The 14,827-nt window shown below is 38.7% G+C and overlaps 1 protein-coding gene across 7 annotated transcripts in view; it reads left to right on the plus strand.

The window, feature by feature from the left end:
• The window catches only part of Heph (hephaestin), a 79,752-nt gene that overhangs the window by 34,658 nt on the left and 30,267 nt on the right, over window positions 1-14,827 (plus strand). For all 7 annotated transcript variants that reach the window (XM_078034644.1, XM_040282187.2, XM_078034645.1 and 4 more), the window contains 4 exons: window positions 238-450; window positions 9,006-9,219; window positions 11,087-11,226; window positions 12,004-12,135. In XM_078034644.1, the coding sequence (XP_077890770.1) occupies window positions 238-450; window positions 9,006-9,219; window positions 11,087-11,226; window positions 12,004-12,135 (699 nt within the window). The remainder of the gene's footprint in view (window positions 1-237; window positions 451-9,005; window positions 9,220-11,086; window positions 11,227-12,003; window positions 12,136-14,827) is intronic.

A 14,827-nucleotide genomic window follows, 5' to 3' on the forward strand; every position in this document is an offset into this window, starting at 1 on the left:
GTGGTGGTGAAGGAGGAGAGTTGGGAGGTGAGGCCAAAAAGTCCAACTGAGCTCCCATCCCAATGACAGATATTTATGAGTAGAACTAAACTGGTTTAGAGAAGAAGACAAATTGAGGATGATCTGAAAGTTTCAAGCTGTAGGAAACCATAGTACAGAACTGATATCATACTTCTGGCCAGTGTTCAACTAGTCTGATCTCATCTCCCCATCTTGTCTTGTGTTTTTGTTTTCCAGCCATTAATGGGTTTCTGTTCTCTAACCTGCCCAGGCTGGACATGTGCAAGGGTGACACAGTGGCCTGGCACCTGCTTGGCCTGGGCACAGAGACTGATGTGCATGGGGTCATGTTCCAGGGCAACACCGTGCAGCTTCAGGGCATGAGGAAAGGTGCAGCCATGCTATTTCCTCACTCTTTTGTTATGGCCATCATGCAGCCTGATAATCCTGGTAAGTACCTTAAGAGGTGGCCCTAGGCTTATAGGCTTTATTAAGTTGAGGACCTACCTGGGGATGCAAGGTGGGATGGTTTTTGATGAAAAAAGAAGTAGCATATTGAAGGTAGTATTTTCAGAATACTTTTCTCTTTTTCTTCTTCAGTGGGTCCTCCGTGTTTTAGTTATTTGGCTTCTCTTCTCAGCTGCAAGCAGAATACAGTGAGAAGGTTGAGGAAGGTCTTTCCTGGAATAGTGGGAGAGAAGTGAGGGTTCTGCCCAGCTTCAGGGCAGTTTCTTACATGGAAGAAGGTGAAGTAACCACATAGAAATTTTGCAGATAAAGTCCTTGCAGTGGGAGAAAGGCCAATGACATATACCTGTAAGTGCTTTTATCCCTTTCGATATTCTGTGAGGATTTCTGCAAATTTTTCTATTTCTGGTGTGTATGTGAAAGAGAGAGAGAGAGAGAGAGAGAGAGAGAGAGAGAGAGAGAGAGAGAGAGAGAGAGATGGATGGATGAGAGGAGAGAGAGAGAGATGAGAGAGAGAGAGAGAGAAGGGAGAGAGAGAGATGAGAGAGAGAGAGAGAGAGAGAGAGAGAGAGAGAGAGAGAGAGAGATGAGAGATGTGTGTGTGTTGTAAACAGTTTCAGCTCAGAAATCAGAACACAGAGACTCTTAGATTCCTTTCTTACTTATTTTTTCTTAATTCCTTCCCACACTCCCTTTATCTATCCTTTCCTCCTTTTATCCATTTCTTCTTTAATGAAGAAATGTGACTAGAATGTTCCACCAGCTTCCATTTATTTCTGGCATTTCATAATGCCGCAGTATTTTCTCAGTCCCTAGGGTGTATTCTTTTTACAACCAGTAGGTGGCGATAGTGTTTGCAAGAAAAAGCTGTCAGTTCTACGCAGTTCCAGCTGAACTTATTTTAGTCATATGAATTCTATTCATGTTTGGAATAACAATTCTTAAAGAAAATAATTCCCTTCAACAATTTAATAATTACAGTCTGGCTCTGAGTTTGACAAAAACATGAAGCTTTTTCTTGAGTCCTCATTGGTTCTCATCTACTGGGATATTTTCTTAGTTAGGGAGAGTTGTTAGAAAATTAGAAATAGCATTAATGGAGCAGAAGGGAACAAGAGGAACACATGATTTTAGTGAGGTACGAGTGGAGAGCTTTTGAATAAGAAAGCCAAATCCCAGATTTAATTGCCTTCCTGCAAAATCAGTCAAGCTCCCTAGTCAGGTTTACATGCTTTCTCAGGGCTCACTCTTACTTTAAATGAATGAAATTATTTTGGTGCCCTGCTGTAGCCCAAAGAAGGTGGCAGAGTACCTATAGCTACAGCTACTTGGAGGCTGATGTGGGAGAATCACTTGAAACCTCAAATTTGGGGCCAACCTGTGCAACATAGCAAGATTCCTTCTCAGTTAAACGTAAACAACAACAAACCCCATTATAGTGGATAGTCTAGAGGGAAAGGAAGAAGATGAGTTTACAAGAGTAAAGGCTTGAAATGTTACTTTTGGTTAAGATCCCTGGATTTTGTTATTAGCAAAAGCACAAACCCTTTTATACCTTTCTTTATATTTTCAGACCTTTAAAACAGTTTCCTTTTTTTTTTCACAGAGATTCCAGGTCATAGAATATTGGAACTAGTAGAGTATCTTCTAGATCATCTTAATTCATTTATTTTACTAATAGGTGCAAAGGACAGAGACCTGGAGGGGGAAAATTACTTGCTTAGATAAGAAATGTTGGCTATATTTTTTTCCTGCTTCTCCTCTCACTCCTCTTCTTTCAAATCTTGTTGATTCTTACTCCTAGATGATTTCTTGCATCAGAACTCTCCATTCATCTCATGGGAACTTGCTCTGTGATTAAGATAGAGACCATAGTGACTAGTTCTCCAAAAACAGGGCAAAAGAATCCAGTTTAATGGATGAGCCAGGACCAGAATCTGACATTGGGATTTTGGAGAGACAGGTAGTAATAGGCAACAGCAAATGTATATATGTGCCGAGGTGATTTAAAAACATCACTGTGACCAGATGTGGTGGTGCGTGCTTGTAGTCACCACTACTGGGAAGGCTGAGGTCAGAGGATGGCTTGAACCTAGGAGTTCTAAACCAGCCTGTGCAAAATAGTGAGACCCAGCCTAAAAAAAATAGTCACTTTGGAGATTCATCCTGCTATGGGTTGAATGCTAATGAATATGTTTAAAAAACTAGAAAAATAAATGTCTTTAAAAATTCAGCAAAATATTAAGAGTTTGAGTTATGTGGGTTTGTTGGTAATTTTTAATCATATTTTTTGCTTAAATTTAATAAGATTATACTACCTTTAATAAAAATGACATATTGTTTTTTAAAAATATCACCCTGCATACAATACCTCAGCTCTTCCTATACTGATAACTAGAGCTTTAATAGTCAGGGAAAGTGGCAGATAAAAAGGTCAAAGCTTGTAATATATTATTTTCCACTAAATTCTTATTAGATTTCTCAGCAGAAAGAGACTATTTATTACTGCACAGGACCCTCATTAGAGTTTCTTTTTCTCTCTTTTGCTACTGGAGCTCTATTGCTTACTTTCTTCTTTCTTTCACAGTGCTGAGGATTGAACCAGGGCCTGCTCACTTGCCAAGCAAGGGCTCTGCCACTGAGCTATATCTCCAAACCCTGGAACTCCTTCCTTATTCATTTTTTCTCTGCTTTACCACCCTCTTTTTTCCCTATTCCTTTTTACTCTCTTCTTTTGTTTTCCCTTTCTTTTATCCATCTTTTTTTCCTTTTTATTTTTCTTTTCCTTTTAAAACCTTCTTCTCTCCTCTATTTCTTTTTCTGTACTCATTTGTCTCCCATGTTGTCTTTTGTTTTTCCTTCTTTTTTATTTTGTCCTTCACTTCTTTTCATTTCTTTTCTCTTTCATTTCTTATTTGTCCCAATTCCTTCTTCCCATATCTCACCTCTCTTTTATTTTCTTCCTTTTATTTCTCTCTCCTTCCTCTTTATATCCCTTCTCCGTTCTTCTCCCTTGTCTCTTTTTGTTCCTTTGCCTTCTTTTCTCCATTTTCTTTGTATCTTTATTTCTTTCACATTTGCCTACCTCTTTCTTTTCTTTTCTCTCTTTTCCTTTACCTTCATTCTGTGTCTTTCCTTTCCTCTCCACTTGAATTTCTCTATATTTTCTTTGTTTTTCTTTCTCACTTCTTTTTATTTTCTCTTTCTTTTTCGGTTACATTTTCCCAAAGCACTGTAAACAACTATTCACTCATTGGCTTATATACTAAGGATGTGAGGATGAATTGGGCAGCTCACAGTTAATGTGAAAGGGAGATAGGGATGTAAACATTATTATTCAGAAGGCTACGATGATGCTATCTGCTAAGAGTTATGGTAACACACGGGGAGCTGTGACAAATTTTTCTTGCAGAGTGAAGCTCTGCTTGGAAGGCAGACATTTAGACTGAGCTTTTTGTTTTCTTTCTGTTTTTGTGGTGCTGGGGATCGAACCCAGGGCCTTGCTGCCTGCTGGGTAGGCACTCTACCACTGAGCTACTCCCCCAGTTCCAGATTAAGCTCTTGAGGTTGAATAAATAGTTATCAGACAAAGAAAGGGGGTGGTTGATGAGGAGGACCTTACAGGTAGTAGGAAACTTATGGGCAATAGTTTGTAAGCATTACCTGTCTAGAGAAGATTGAATCAAGTGATTTGATTCAGTGAGCTTCAACTTGAGATAGTATGCTAAATAATATTTGTAAATGTGGAGGTACTTTTAGTTATCACAATGACTGAAAATGTGTAGGGGTGATATTGGTATATAGAAAATAGGAGTCCAAAAGTTGTCCTAAATATAGAATAGTGATTAGTGTAGGTTTGGGAAAGTGAGAAAGGGTGGATAAAGAGAGGCTGGATTTATTTATTTTTGGTACCAGGGATTGAACCCAGGGGTGCTTTATCACTGAGCCACATCCCCAGACCTGTTTTATTTAGACACAGGGTCTCATGGAATTGCTTAGGGCCTTGCTAAATTGCTGAGGCTGGCTTTGAACTCTCAATCCTCCTGCCTCAGCCTCCCAAGCTCCTGGGATTACAGATATGTTGCACCACACCCAGAAAGAGGCTGGATTTAATTAGTGCATGTTGTATGCATGTATAGAAATACTGCACCAATCCCCAATAATATATATAATTAATACACGTTAATAAAAATTAAAATAAAAAATGTTGAAAAAAAGCCTGAAATGTGTAAGACAGACAGTCCTAAAAAATGAAGAATAAATCCCACCCCAAATGCTAATAGCACCCCTGTTGAACATGTGGGTATAAGAGAGATAGGAAGTGACTAAGGATGAAGTTAGAAAGAGGGAGGGCCTTGCTAAAGGAGCTAGGACTTAATCTTCTACGCTATGTGAACCCATCAAAGATTTTATTTCTTTTAACAAGATAATGACTGACAGGATGTGTTTTTCATTTTTGTAAGTTTACTATAGAATACTATGTGTAATGGCTCTGAGTCAGAAGGAATCAGAACCAGTGCAGCACAGCAGAAGGCTCTTGAAAGAGATGATGACAGTCTGCCAACAGTCAGGGCCAATGGAAATGGAGAGAAGGGCAGAGTTAAGGGATATTTGGGAGCAAAATGACAGGACTGAGAGGATGAGTAAGACAAAAGAATGGCTGAGGTTTTCAGCTTCTACATCACGTGGATGGTGATGGTAGCTAGATGAACAAATGCAGGAGCAGAGGAGGGATAATAAGGTGGTAAGATTTGGGTAAAAAGTATTCATCTGGAGGAATGTTAAATTTTAAGTTCTTGGTAAAAATCTATATTAGGTATTAGTGGATTGGAATCTAAAGGTAGAAGTGAAGCCTGGAGGGAGAGATTTGGGTGTTCTAATTGTTCAAGTCCTAGCATGGAGAATGATAGGAAAGGAAACTTAAGGCAGAAATCTACATTTGAGAGGAATGTAGGAAAACAGAAGCCAGAATAAAGGAAAAGCAAAGAATTGATTAACAGTAGGAGAACATTCAGAACTAAGAGCTTAAGAGTGTTGGGGGAAAAAATGGCTTCAAAGAGTCAGCGTGGTGGCACATGACTATAATCCCAGGGAGTTGGGTAACTGTGACAGGAGGATCACAGGTTCAAGGCCAGCCTTAGTAGTTTAGTGAGACTGTGGTTGAGTGCCTGTGGGTTAATCCCCAGTACCACACAAAAAAAGTGGATTGGACAGAAATACTCACATGAGAAAATTCATATAATGTGTCTAACCCAAGTCATATGACTTCTTCAGAATTTCCTCTACTTGTTTTTATCCCCACAGGTGATTATCAGACTTTCTTTTCACACTAGACCCTGATCCATAACGTTTGGACCATGTATATAATCACCTTTTGGAACACACATTAATTCACTCAGTATATATTTATGAGTAAACAAGATACATGATCTTTGCTCTTAGGTGATGGCCTCAGTAAACACAGAAGTAAAATAAGATAGTTTCAGATAGTGATATATGTCATGAAGGCAATAAAATACAGTGAGGTGATAAAATAATGGAAGTCTTACATTAGAGAACGGTGTTCAAGCAGGCATGGTGGCAAATGCCCATAATCCCAGTGACTTGGGAGGCTGAGGCAGGAGGGTTGCAAGTTCAGGTCCAGCCTCAGAAATTTATCGAGGCCTTAAGCAACTTAGAGATTTCCTATCTCAAAATAAAATTAAAAAGGGCTGGAGATATGGCTCAGTGGTAAAATAACTCTGGGTTTAATCCTCAGTACCAAAAAAAAAAAAAAAAAAAAAGAATCTGAGAAAAGCATTTTTAGCAAAGGGACCAGCAATTTCAAATATCCTACAGGGGGGACAATAATGGCTTGTTCAAGGATCAGAAAGAAGGCCAGTATGGTTGGAGATTAGTGAGCCAGGGGAAGACTGATGTGATGGAAGGTTATAAAGGTTGATGAAAGTCATACTATGTAAGGCCTTCTAAACACAGTCAGAAGCTTGGATTTTATCCTGAGTATGAGTAGAGCATTTAAAGCAAAGATGCAGTGTACTCTGAATTAAAGCAAAGATGCAATGTGCTCTGGATTATATTGTTAAAGAGCACCTGTGTGGATAATGGTTGTAGATGGCAGAAGAAGCAGAGATGATATTCAGAGATTATTGCAAATTTTCAGGTAAGACATAATGGTAGCTTGGACTATATATATCTCCTTTCATAAACACACACACACATATTTATTTATTTGTTTATTTTTATGGTACTGGGGATTGAATTCAGGGGTAGTTAACCAATGAGCCACATCCCCAACCTTTTTTATTTGTATTTTTTTCAAATTTTGAGACTGGGTCTCACTAAGTTACTTAGAGTCTTACTAGCTACAGCTGGCTTGCTGGCTTTGAACTTGTGATCCCCCTGACTCAGTCAGCCAAGTCATTGGGATTACAGGCATGCCCCACTGCATCTGACTGAAAGAATTATTATTATTATTATTATTTACTGAAGATTGAACTCAGTGGTACTCAACCACTGAGCCACATCCCCAGCCCTATTTTTTTGTATTTTATTTAGAGTCAGGGTCTCACTGAGTTGCTTAGTGCTTCACCATTGGTGAGGCTGGCTTTGAACTCGCTATCCTCCTGCCTCAGCCTCCTGAACTGCTGGGATTACAGGTGTGTGCCACCATGCCAAGCTTGAAAGGACAATTTTTGATGGAATAACTTATAGGATTTAGTGATGGAACAGATGGGAAAGGTCAAAATAAAAATAGAGTTTGAAAGTAAGTATGGAAACAAAAGTGGGCACTCTTTTTCTTTCAAGGTGTATATAAAATAGTGTAATTGACTATTTTTTCTAGTACTGGGGATGAAAGCCAGGGCCTCACACATATACCACTGAGAAACATCCATAGCCCTTTTATTTTATTTTTATTTTTTAAATTTTTTTGGTACCAAGGGTTGAACTCAGAGATACTTAATCACTGAGCCATGTCCCCAGCCCTTTTTTAATGTTTTATTTAGAGACAGGATCTCTCTAAGTTGCTTTAGGGCTTCACTAAATTGCTGAGGCTGGTTTAGACTCATGACCCTCTACTCTCAGCCCTCCCAAGCTTCTAGGATTACAGGCATGTGCCACTGCTCCTGGACATAGGCCTTTTAAAAAATATATTTTATTTTGAAGCAGGGTTTTGCTAAGTTTCCAAGACTGGCCTCCAACTTGTGATCCTCATCCCTCATCCTCCTGAGTAGGTGGGATTATAGAATTGTATCACTATTCCTGGTATAAGGGAACATTTTTAAAGACAGGATGACTGAGTCCTTAACTATGTTTTTAGATATAAAGTATATTAGGAATGGAGAGGCCAATAATGTAGAGTCAGTTTGGGATGGAATAGTCAGGGAAGGCTTTCTGGAAGAGATGAAACATGAATTGGGTCTTAGAGAATAAATGCGTCCTCATAGCTTTTGAGGGTGGGGTGAACAGATGCCTTCCAGAAAGAGGGTAACAGCTTGAGTGAAAATTCCCAGATAGGAATGAGATATGGCAGAGGAACAGTCAGAGATTGATTTAACTGGAGCAATAGTTGACTTTGGAGCAGTGTTTGAAAAGTTGTACTGAGTCAATAGTTTGGGGGCAGCTAATTAGAAAGCTTTGAAAGCCAGGAAGAAGAGTTTGTCATGATGGGATAGGCAATGGGTAGCAATATAAAGGAACAATGTGAATAATGTTCTAAGAAAGTTAGCTTCTTTTGATCAACATTGTCTGAGCCCAAGTGTGTCCTTGACATAAAAATCTTGAGATCAGGTCCAGACAACTCCACAACACAGACATTAAGACCAATATCTCAACATTCTATTATAAAAACCTAGGGAAGGGCCTTCCAAAGCTCTCTTATGTAATCATTCTTGTGGTTAAAAAGTTCCTTTATTAAATAGCTATTCAGACCCACCTTTATTTCTTTGGTACTTGGTAGAAAAAGGAGACAACCTGTGGTCAATGCCATCCTTGGAATCATAAGTATAAAACTTTGTTTACTTATTTGTAACTTTGCTTAATAAACATTTACTATACACTGTGCTAAGAACTTTACATACATTAATGTATTAATTTTATTTCTAAACAATCACATGAAATAAGCAAATTTATCCTAGTGAAGGTGTTGAAACACATATTTAGAAATTGCTGCAAGGTTATATAGATAATAAGTGACAGATAAGGTTATTAATCACCCCACTTTGCCCAGATCTGAGGTGTTTACAGGGATATGGATATTTAAATGCTAAAACTAGGAAAGCCCTCAGCAAACAGTGAGGAATTGGTATATCTAATGGCAGACTTTAGATTCTAATCCAGACAGTGTAGATTTGGAGCTGAAGTTCTTAATATATGTGCTCATTTTTCTCAACAAACTTGTAATACGCTTTTATCTAATGCATAGAAGATCTTTATCCTGCACTTCCCATTCTCTACAGAACACCCAGGGAGAGGCAGGAAACCTCGCCCCCCCTGGGTACTTCTCAGGTGTCAGATTTTTCCCTCTGATCTTCCTTTAGGGACATTTGAAATTTACTGCGAGGCAGGCAGCCACCGAGAAGCAGGGATGAGGGCAATTTACAATGTCTCCCAGTGTCCTGGCGGCCATGTCAGCCCTCGTCAACGCTACCAAGCTGCAAGAATCTACTACATCATGGCAGAAGAGGTGGAGTGGGACTATTGCCCTGACAGGAGTTGGGAACTGGAATGGTATAACAAATCTGAGAAGGACAGGTAAGGTGTCAGAAAAGGAGAGATCATATTTTCTTAGTTTTTTTTTTTGTTGTTGTTGTTTTGGTTGTAGATGCACACAATACCTTTATTTTATTGATTTATTGTTATGTGGTGCTCAGAATCAAACCCGTGCCACACACATGATAAACAAGCATTCTATCATGGAGCTACAACCCCAGCCCCCATAATTTCTTGAAAAACATTTTTTTTTTCAGGTGAGGGTACTGAAGCTGAGAGGAAGAGGCACTTATCCAAGGTTACTAAAACAATAGCAATAGAATTGTGACTAGGGTGTAAAATGCAGGTTTTTTAAATTCCAGCTCAGTGCTTTTTTTTTTTTTTTTTTAAATCTTGGCTTATTATGGAGCTGAAGAGTAAAAGACCTTGCCCACACTCTCCCCTTCTAAGTCTTTGCCTCCATTCTTCTAGTTAGCTGTAAATACTTACTCTGGGACTTGAATTAAATTTTATGGAGAATTTCTTTGAGAAGTAAAATACCTCAAGCTCCTTCATTAAGGTAAAATCTAAGCTGTGTAGCAAAAAATGTCTAAAACAGAGCACGGTGGCACAGCCTGTAATCTCAGTGGCTTGGGAGGCTGAGATAGGAGGATTGGGAGTTCAAACCAGCCTCAGCAAAAGTGAGGCACTAAGCAACTCAGTGATACCATGTCTCAAAATAAAATACAAAAAAGGACTGGGTATGTGGCTCAGTGGTTGAGTGTTCCTGAATTTAATCCCTGGTACCCCCCCCAAAAAAAAACCCAGTATTTTATTTCTTGTTTATGTAATAGTATTGATATGAGCAGTCCAGGGCTGGTAGGCAAACTGTGTCACCCTCAGTACTTGTGTTCAACTCTAGGACCAAAGTGTCTCTTCTGCTTATAGACATTCCTGACTATCAAGTCAGGGCAAGTAGCATTGTCTGTAAATAGAAGTTGCATACATAATTTTATTTCATGCCCCATTGTCTTGAACTTATTCCTATGGCCATACTTGTAAGAAAGCCATGTGCTCAGCTAGAACCTAGATGGTTCTATTACTAAAATGGAAGGAGGAGAGACTGGAAACTGAGGTACATATTAGCAATCTTTACTCATTGGTTCTTGTCACTCTTATTGCCCTTTGACAATTCTTGTCCATTATGTTGGTTGTTTAAAATTTAAGTCTTCTTGCTAACCTGGTGTGGGAGTTAGGAAAAGTAAATTTCCTTTTCTGAACCTTGGTTTTTTCATCTATATGAGAAGTGGTGAGAGAAGGGGCAGCAGGCTTGATTCTAAGTCCTGGCTTTCTTTTTGGCTGACATTGTCTCTAGATATATCCTGTCACTTCCATACTACTGAGTGCACCTTTGAGACCACCTATTTCATAGGCCTATTTGGAATGTCAAATAATGACATGAATAATAAAGCTATTTATAAGCTGGAAAGCATCCCATAAGGAGAAATATGTTAATATTTCATTTCCTTCCTATCTCTTCTCATTCTTTATCATTACCAGCAGCAGTAGCAATAGTTAATTCTCTCCTGCCACCTTTTACCTTGTCCTTTGTCAAATTAATTCTATCTAAGACCTCATTAAGGCTGGAGCTAGAGCCCAGGGCTTCTGATTCTTAGTCCAGTGTTTTTTGTCATATTAACTGTACTACAGATTTTTATCTGAATGATGGAAAACAAGGAACATAAATGATTCTGAGGCCTGCCATCTGTAATTTTGGTTATACAGCCAATGTGGGGAACAATCTGATATTAGAAAGAATAGATCCACATCTTTCATTTGTGATATGAGAATGGTTCTGACATAACTTCCCCATATCTGGCAATGAAGGGTTGAAGGTCAGGTGCTGATAGCTTTCTTTGGATTCCTCTAGTTATGGTCACATTTTCCTGAGCAACAAGGATGGACTTCTGGGTTCCAGATACAAGAAAGCTGTATTCAGGGAATATACTGATGGCACATTCAGGATCCCTCGGCCAAGGTCTGGATCAGAGGAGCACTTAGGAATTTTGGGTAAGGAAATTGCATTTCCCTCCTAGTGTCTAGAAGCCTGAGCTCCTTCTAGGGGAGCTATGTCATATCAGAATGATATTCCTATTCTTCATTCTCAATTTTTCTTGGTAATATAAAAAAGTATGATGATATTTTATGATGTAGCCATGAAAACAAGCACTAAAGGTAAAGGGGAAGTATGAACTCTGCAGCAACTAGAACCAAGTTTTTCCAGGTTTTCTACAACTTTGAGGTATAGTGTGTCTCTGAGGGTGGTAGATTTTTAAAGATGCAATGGTTAGGGGAATTTAGGTATATTAAAAATGGAAAAACGGTATAGGGAACAGTTATTCCCACTCATGCCATTTTAATGATTACAGTAGTTTTTATTATTCCACTTTTTTAGGGTCTAATGGGTTTCCTCATTCTTTTCTTGGAACAGAAGGGGACCCACTGGCCTCTGAAGAGATCCCAGCTATTCAGCATTCTGTGCCTAACTCTAAATCCTTATCATCGACTATTCCATAGAGTTCTGATTATCTAGAGCCTTGAGCTATTATTAGGTAGAGACATGGGGTGGGAAAAATGGGGGTAAATAGAAGCATAATCTTGGCATTGAAGTATCCTTATGCTGTGGGTAGCAGTATCAGTTAAAGGGCTCTTAATTGAAGAATGGAGCCAACCATGACTTAAAGTCTCAGAAGATCCTTGCTCAGGGACTCCCAGATATCTTCCTTTTCTTAACATTTCCTATTCCACTTCCCACTAATGAAAATTTATTTCTTTTGTATGTACTAGGTCCACTTATCAGAGGAGAGGTTGGTGATATCCTGACTGTGGTGTTCAAGAATAATGCCAGCCGCCCTTACTCTATGCATGCTCATGGAGTGCTAGAATCTGGTACTGGCTGGCCACGGGCTGCTGAGCCTGGTGAGTGAGAACACTTAGTGAAGGGACAAAGGATGTATAACACATATGCTTAAGTCTTTGGGCTTGATCCTTTAAAAAAATGACACTCTTGCAGGCTGGGGGTATATCTGAGTGGTACAATACTTGCTCAGTATGCATAAGGCTCTGGGTCTAATCCCTAGCACACATAATCACACACACCAAGACTGGGGATATAGCTCAGTGGTAGAATACATACTTCCCATGCATAAGGCATTGGGTTTGAACCCTAACACTGAAAAAGAAAATACTCTTAGAGACCTGATCCAGGAATATTAACTGAGACTAGGCCATAGGCTGAATTTTTCTCTATGAAATACTCAGTGTAATTCCAGAACAGGGTATGGTATGGTTTTGGTTAATATTCTTATTTCAGGTTTCTAACAGCATAGCTTTGGCTCCAGTGTGAGCTCCTGATCTTATCTAGAGAGTGACCTGGCCTCAACCACAGATTTACACTTAAACCCAACAACAGATAAAGTACATGCCCCTTTAAAGATTTAATTCTAACCCCAGTCACATACTAAACTCCTAATCTTGTAGAGTGACCATAATCATGGCCACATTCTCTTCATGAATTCATTCATTGAATAAATACTTACTGGAGTCCTACTAGATGATGTGAGCACCTTTAGAAGCTATGAATATAGTGGCAAGTATTATTTTTCCTACCTTAAAGAACTTAGGCTATTATGAGAGAAACAACTAAGCAGGAAATTATAATACAGTGTAATAAGTGAAAGATAGGAGGTTTTACATTGTGATAGTTAGGTGGAGTAAAGGGTACTTAATAGAATATTTGTATGATCAAACATGGTTTCCCAATCAATCATGGTAGTGTATAACTTTGTAATCCTGGTGACTCAGAAGGCTGTGGCAGGAGGATTGTAAGTTTGAGGCCAGCCTATGCAACTTAGGGAGAACTTGTCTCATGATAAATAAAAAAATGGTGGGGATATAGCTCAGTGATATCAGCAGTTGTTTTAAATGCATTAGGCCCTGGAGTCAATCCCTATACAAAAAATGTTTTCCAGAATAGATGGTATCATAGCTGAAATCTAAATTTCTAAATTGGTAGTTTTTAAACTTACTGTGTATCAGAATCATGCACTTGTTAAAACACATATTGCTGGAATCAATCCCCAAATTATTTGATTAGGTAGGTCTGTGATGAGACTCAAGAATTTGCTAGTTTAAACAAGTTTTCAGGTGATGCTTTTGCTGCTAGTTCACTAACTGGACTTTGAAAAGTGCTCACATAAAGAATAAGAGGCATATGGGTGAAGAGTAGTGTGGAAGAAAATCAAGGTAAAGGAAATTGTAGTTGTAGGCTATGCAATGTGTAAAATTCCAATGGTAAGAGAGATGAAAGTTGGAGTAGGGGAAAAGAGAGAAACTCTGGTGAAAAGATAGATTAAAAAGATCAATGAGGTAAATTAAACAGGATTTGTGATTATTTAGATATTGGAAGTAAGAAAGATAAGACTCGTTAAGGGCTGGGGTTGTGACTCAGTGGTAGAGCATTTGCCTTGCACGTGTGAGGCACTGGGTTCAATTTTCCACCCCAAACTTACATAAGTCAATAAATAAATAAATAAAATAAAGGTCCATCAATAATTAAAACAAAGACTCCTTAAACAACACCCACATTTTGGAGGAAACCTTTTGAGTAACGTCCCAATTTTTTTGTGTGGACAGCAGGTATGCAGTGATATCATTCATCAAGGCAGGGAATCTGGAACCAAGCTGATTTGAGTTTACTTTTGAGTTTGTTGAATCTGAGATGTCTGTACTATGGCCAAATGCAGATACCAGACATAAAGATCTGGAGCTCAAGAGAATTGTATGCTCTTCAGGAATAGATGTGGGAGGCATTAATATTTAGGTAGTTGGAGTCATAGAATGAATATAGTCACTGGAAAGACATGAGACAATAAGAATTCTAAGATGAGATCCTGAGGAAAACCAATTTTAAAGCAAAGTACTGATTGAAAAGTAAACATGTTGCTTAGAGAAAAACCAGGAGAAAATAGTAACCATAGACATTAAAATGACTGTCATTTTAAGGAGGAAGTGGTCCAAAGATTTCAGCTGCTTCAGGGAGGTTAAGTATTGTAAAACCAGAAAATATCCCATTTGATTTGGCAACCAGGGAGTAGTTGATAATTTTGATAAGTGGTAGAGAAAGAAGTTTTATTAGATTAGAGGAAAAGGTGATTGGGAGATGTGAGATTGGAAACAGGGAGTGTGGTTTAATGTTAAGACTTAGGCTGTTTAAGATTTACAAGTTAAGGTGATGAGAAGATCAGGAGTGTGATCAAGGGCTAAAGTGGAGGTGAAGCACACTGGACTTGAGATCAAGTGACTGATAGATTGGATTGTTGATTGAAGGCATCTACAGGAACCTTGAAGCCACTCAGAAGGATGGTAGGAATTTAGGTGCAAAGGAAGATAGAGATTCAGGTACAAAAATTAACAACAAATGACTGAAACAAGAGAAAGGATACATTAGAAGCCAGGATTGGAACATTGTTGTAGTAATCCATAGAAATGATGAAAATGGGGCTGGGGTTGTGTCTCAGTGGTAGAGCACTTGCCTAGCATGTCAGAGGCACTTGGGTTCAATTCTCAGCACCACATAAATATAAATAAAAAAGTATTGTCCATCTATACC

The sequence above is a fragment of the Ictidomys tridecemlineatus genome, chromosome X, assembly GCF_052094955.1.
Source record: "Ictidomys tridecemlineatus isolate mIctTri1 chromosome X, mIctTri1.hap1, whole genome shotgun sequence".
NCBI classification, from domain to species: domain Eukaryota; kingdom Metazoa; phylum Chordata; class Mammalia; order Rodentia; family Sciuridae; genus Ictidomys; species Ictidomys tridecemlineatus.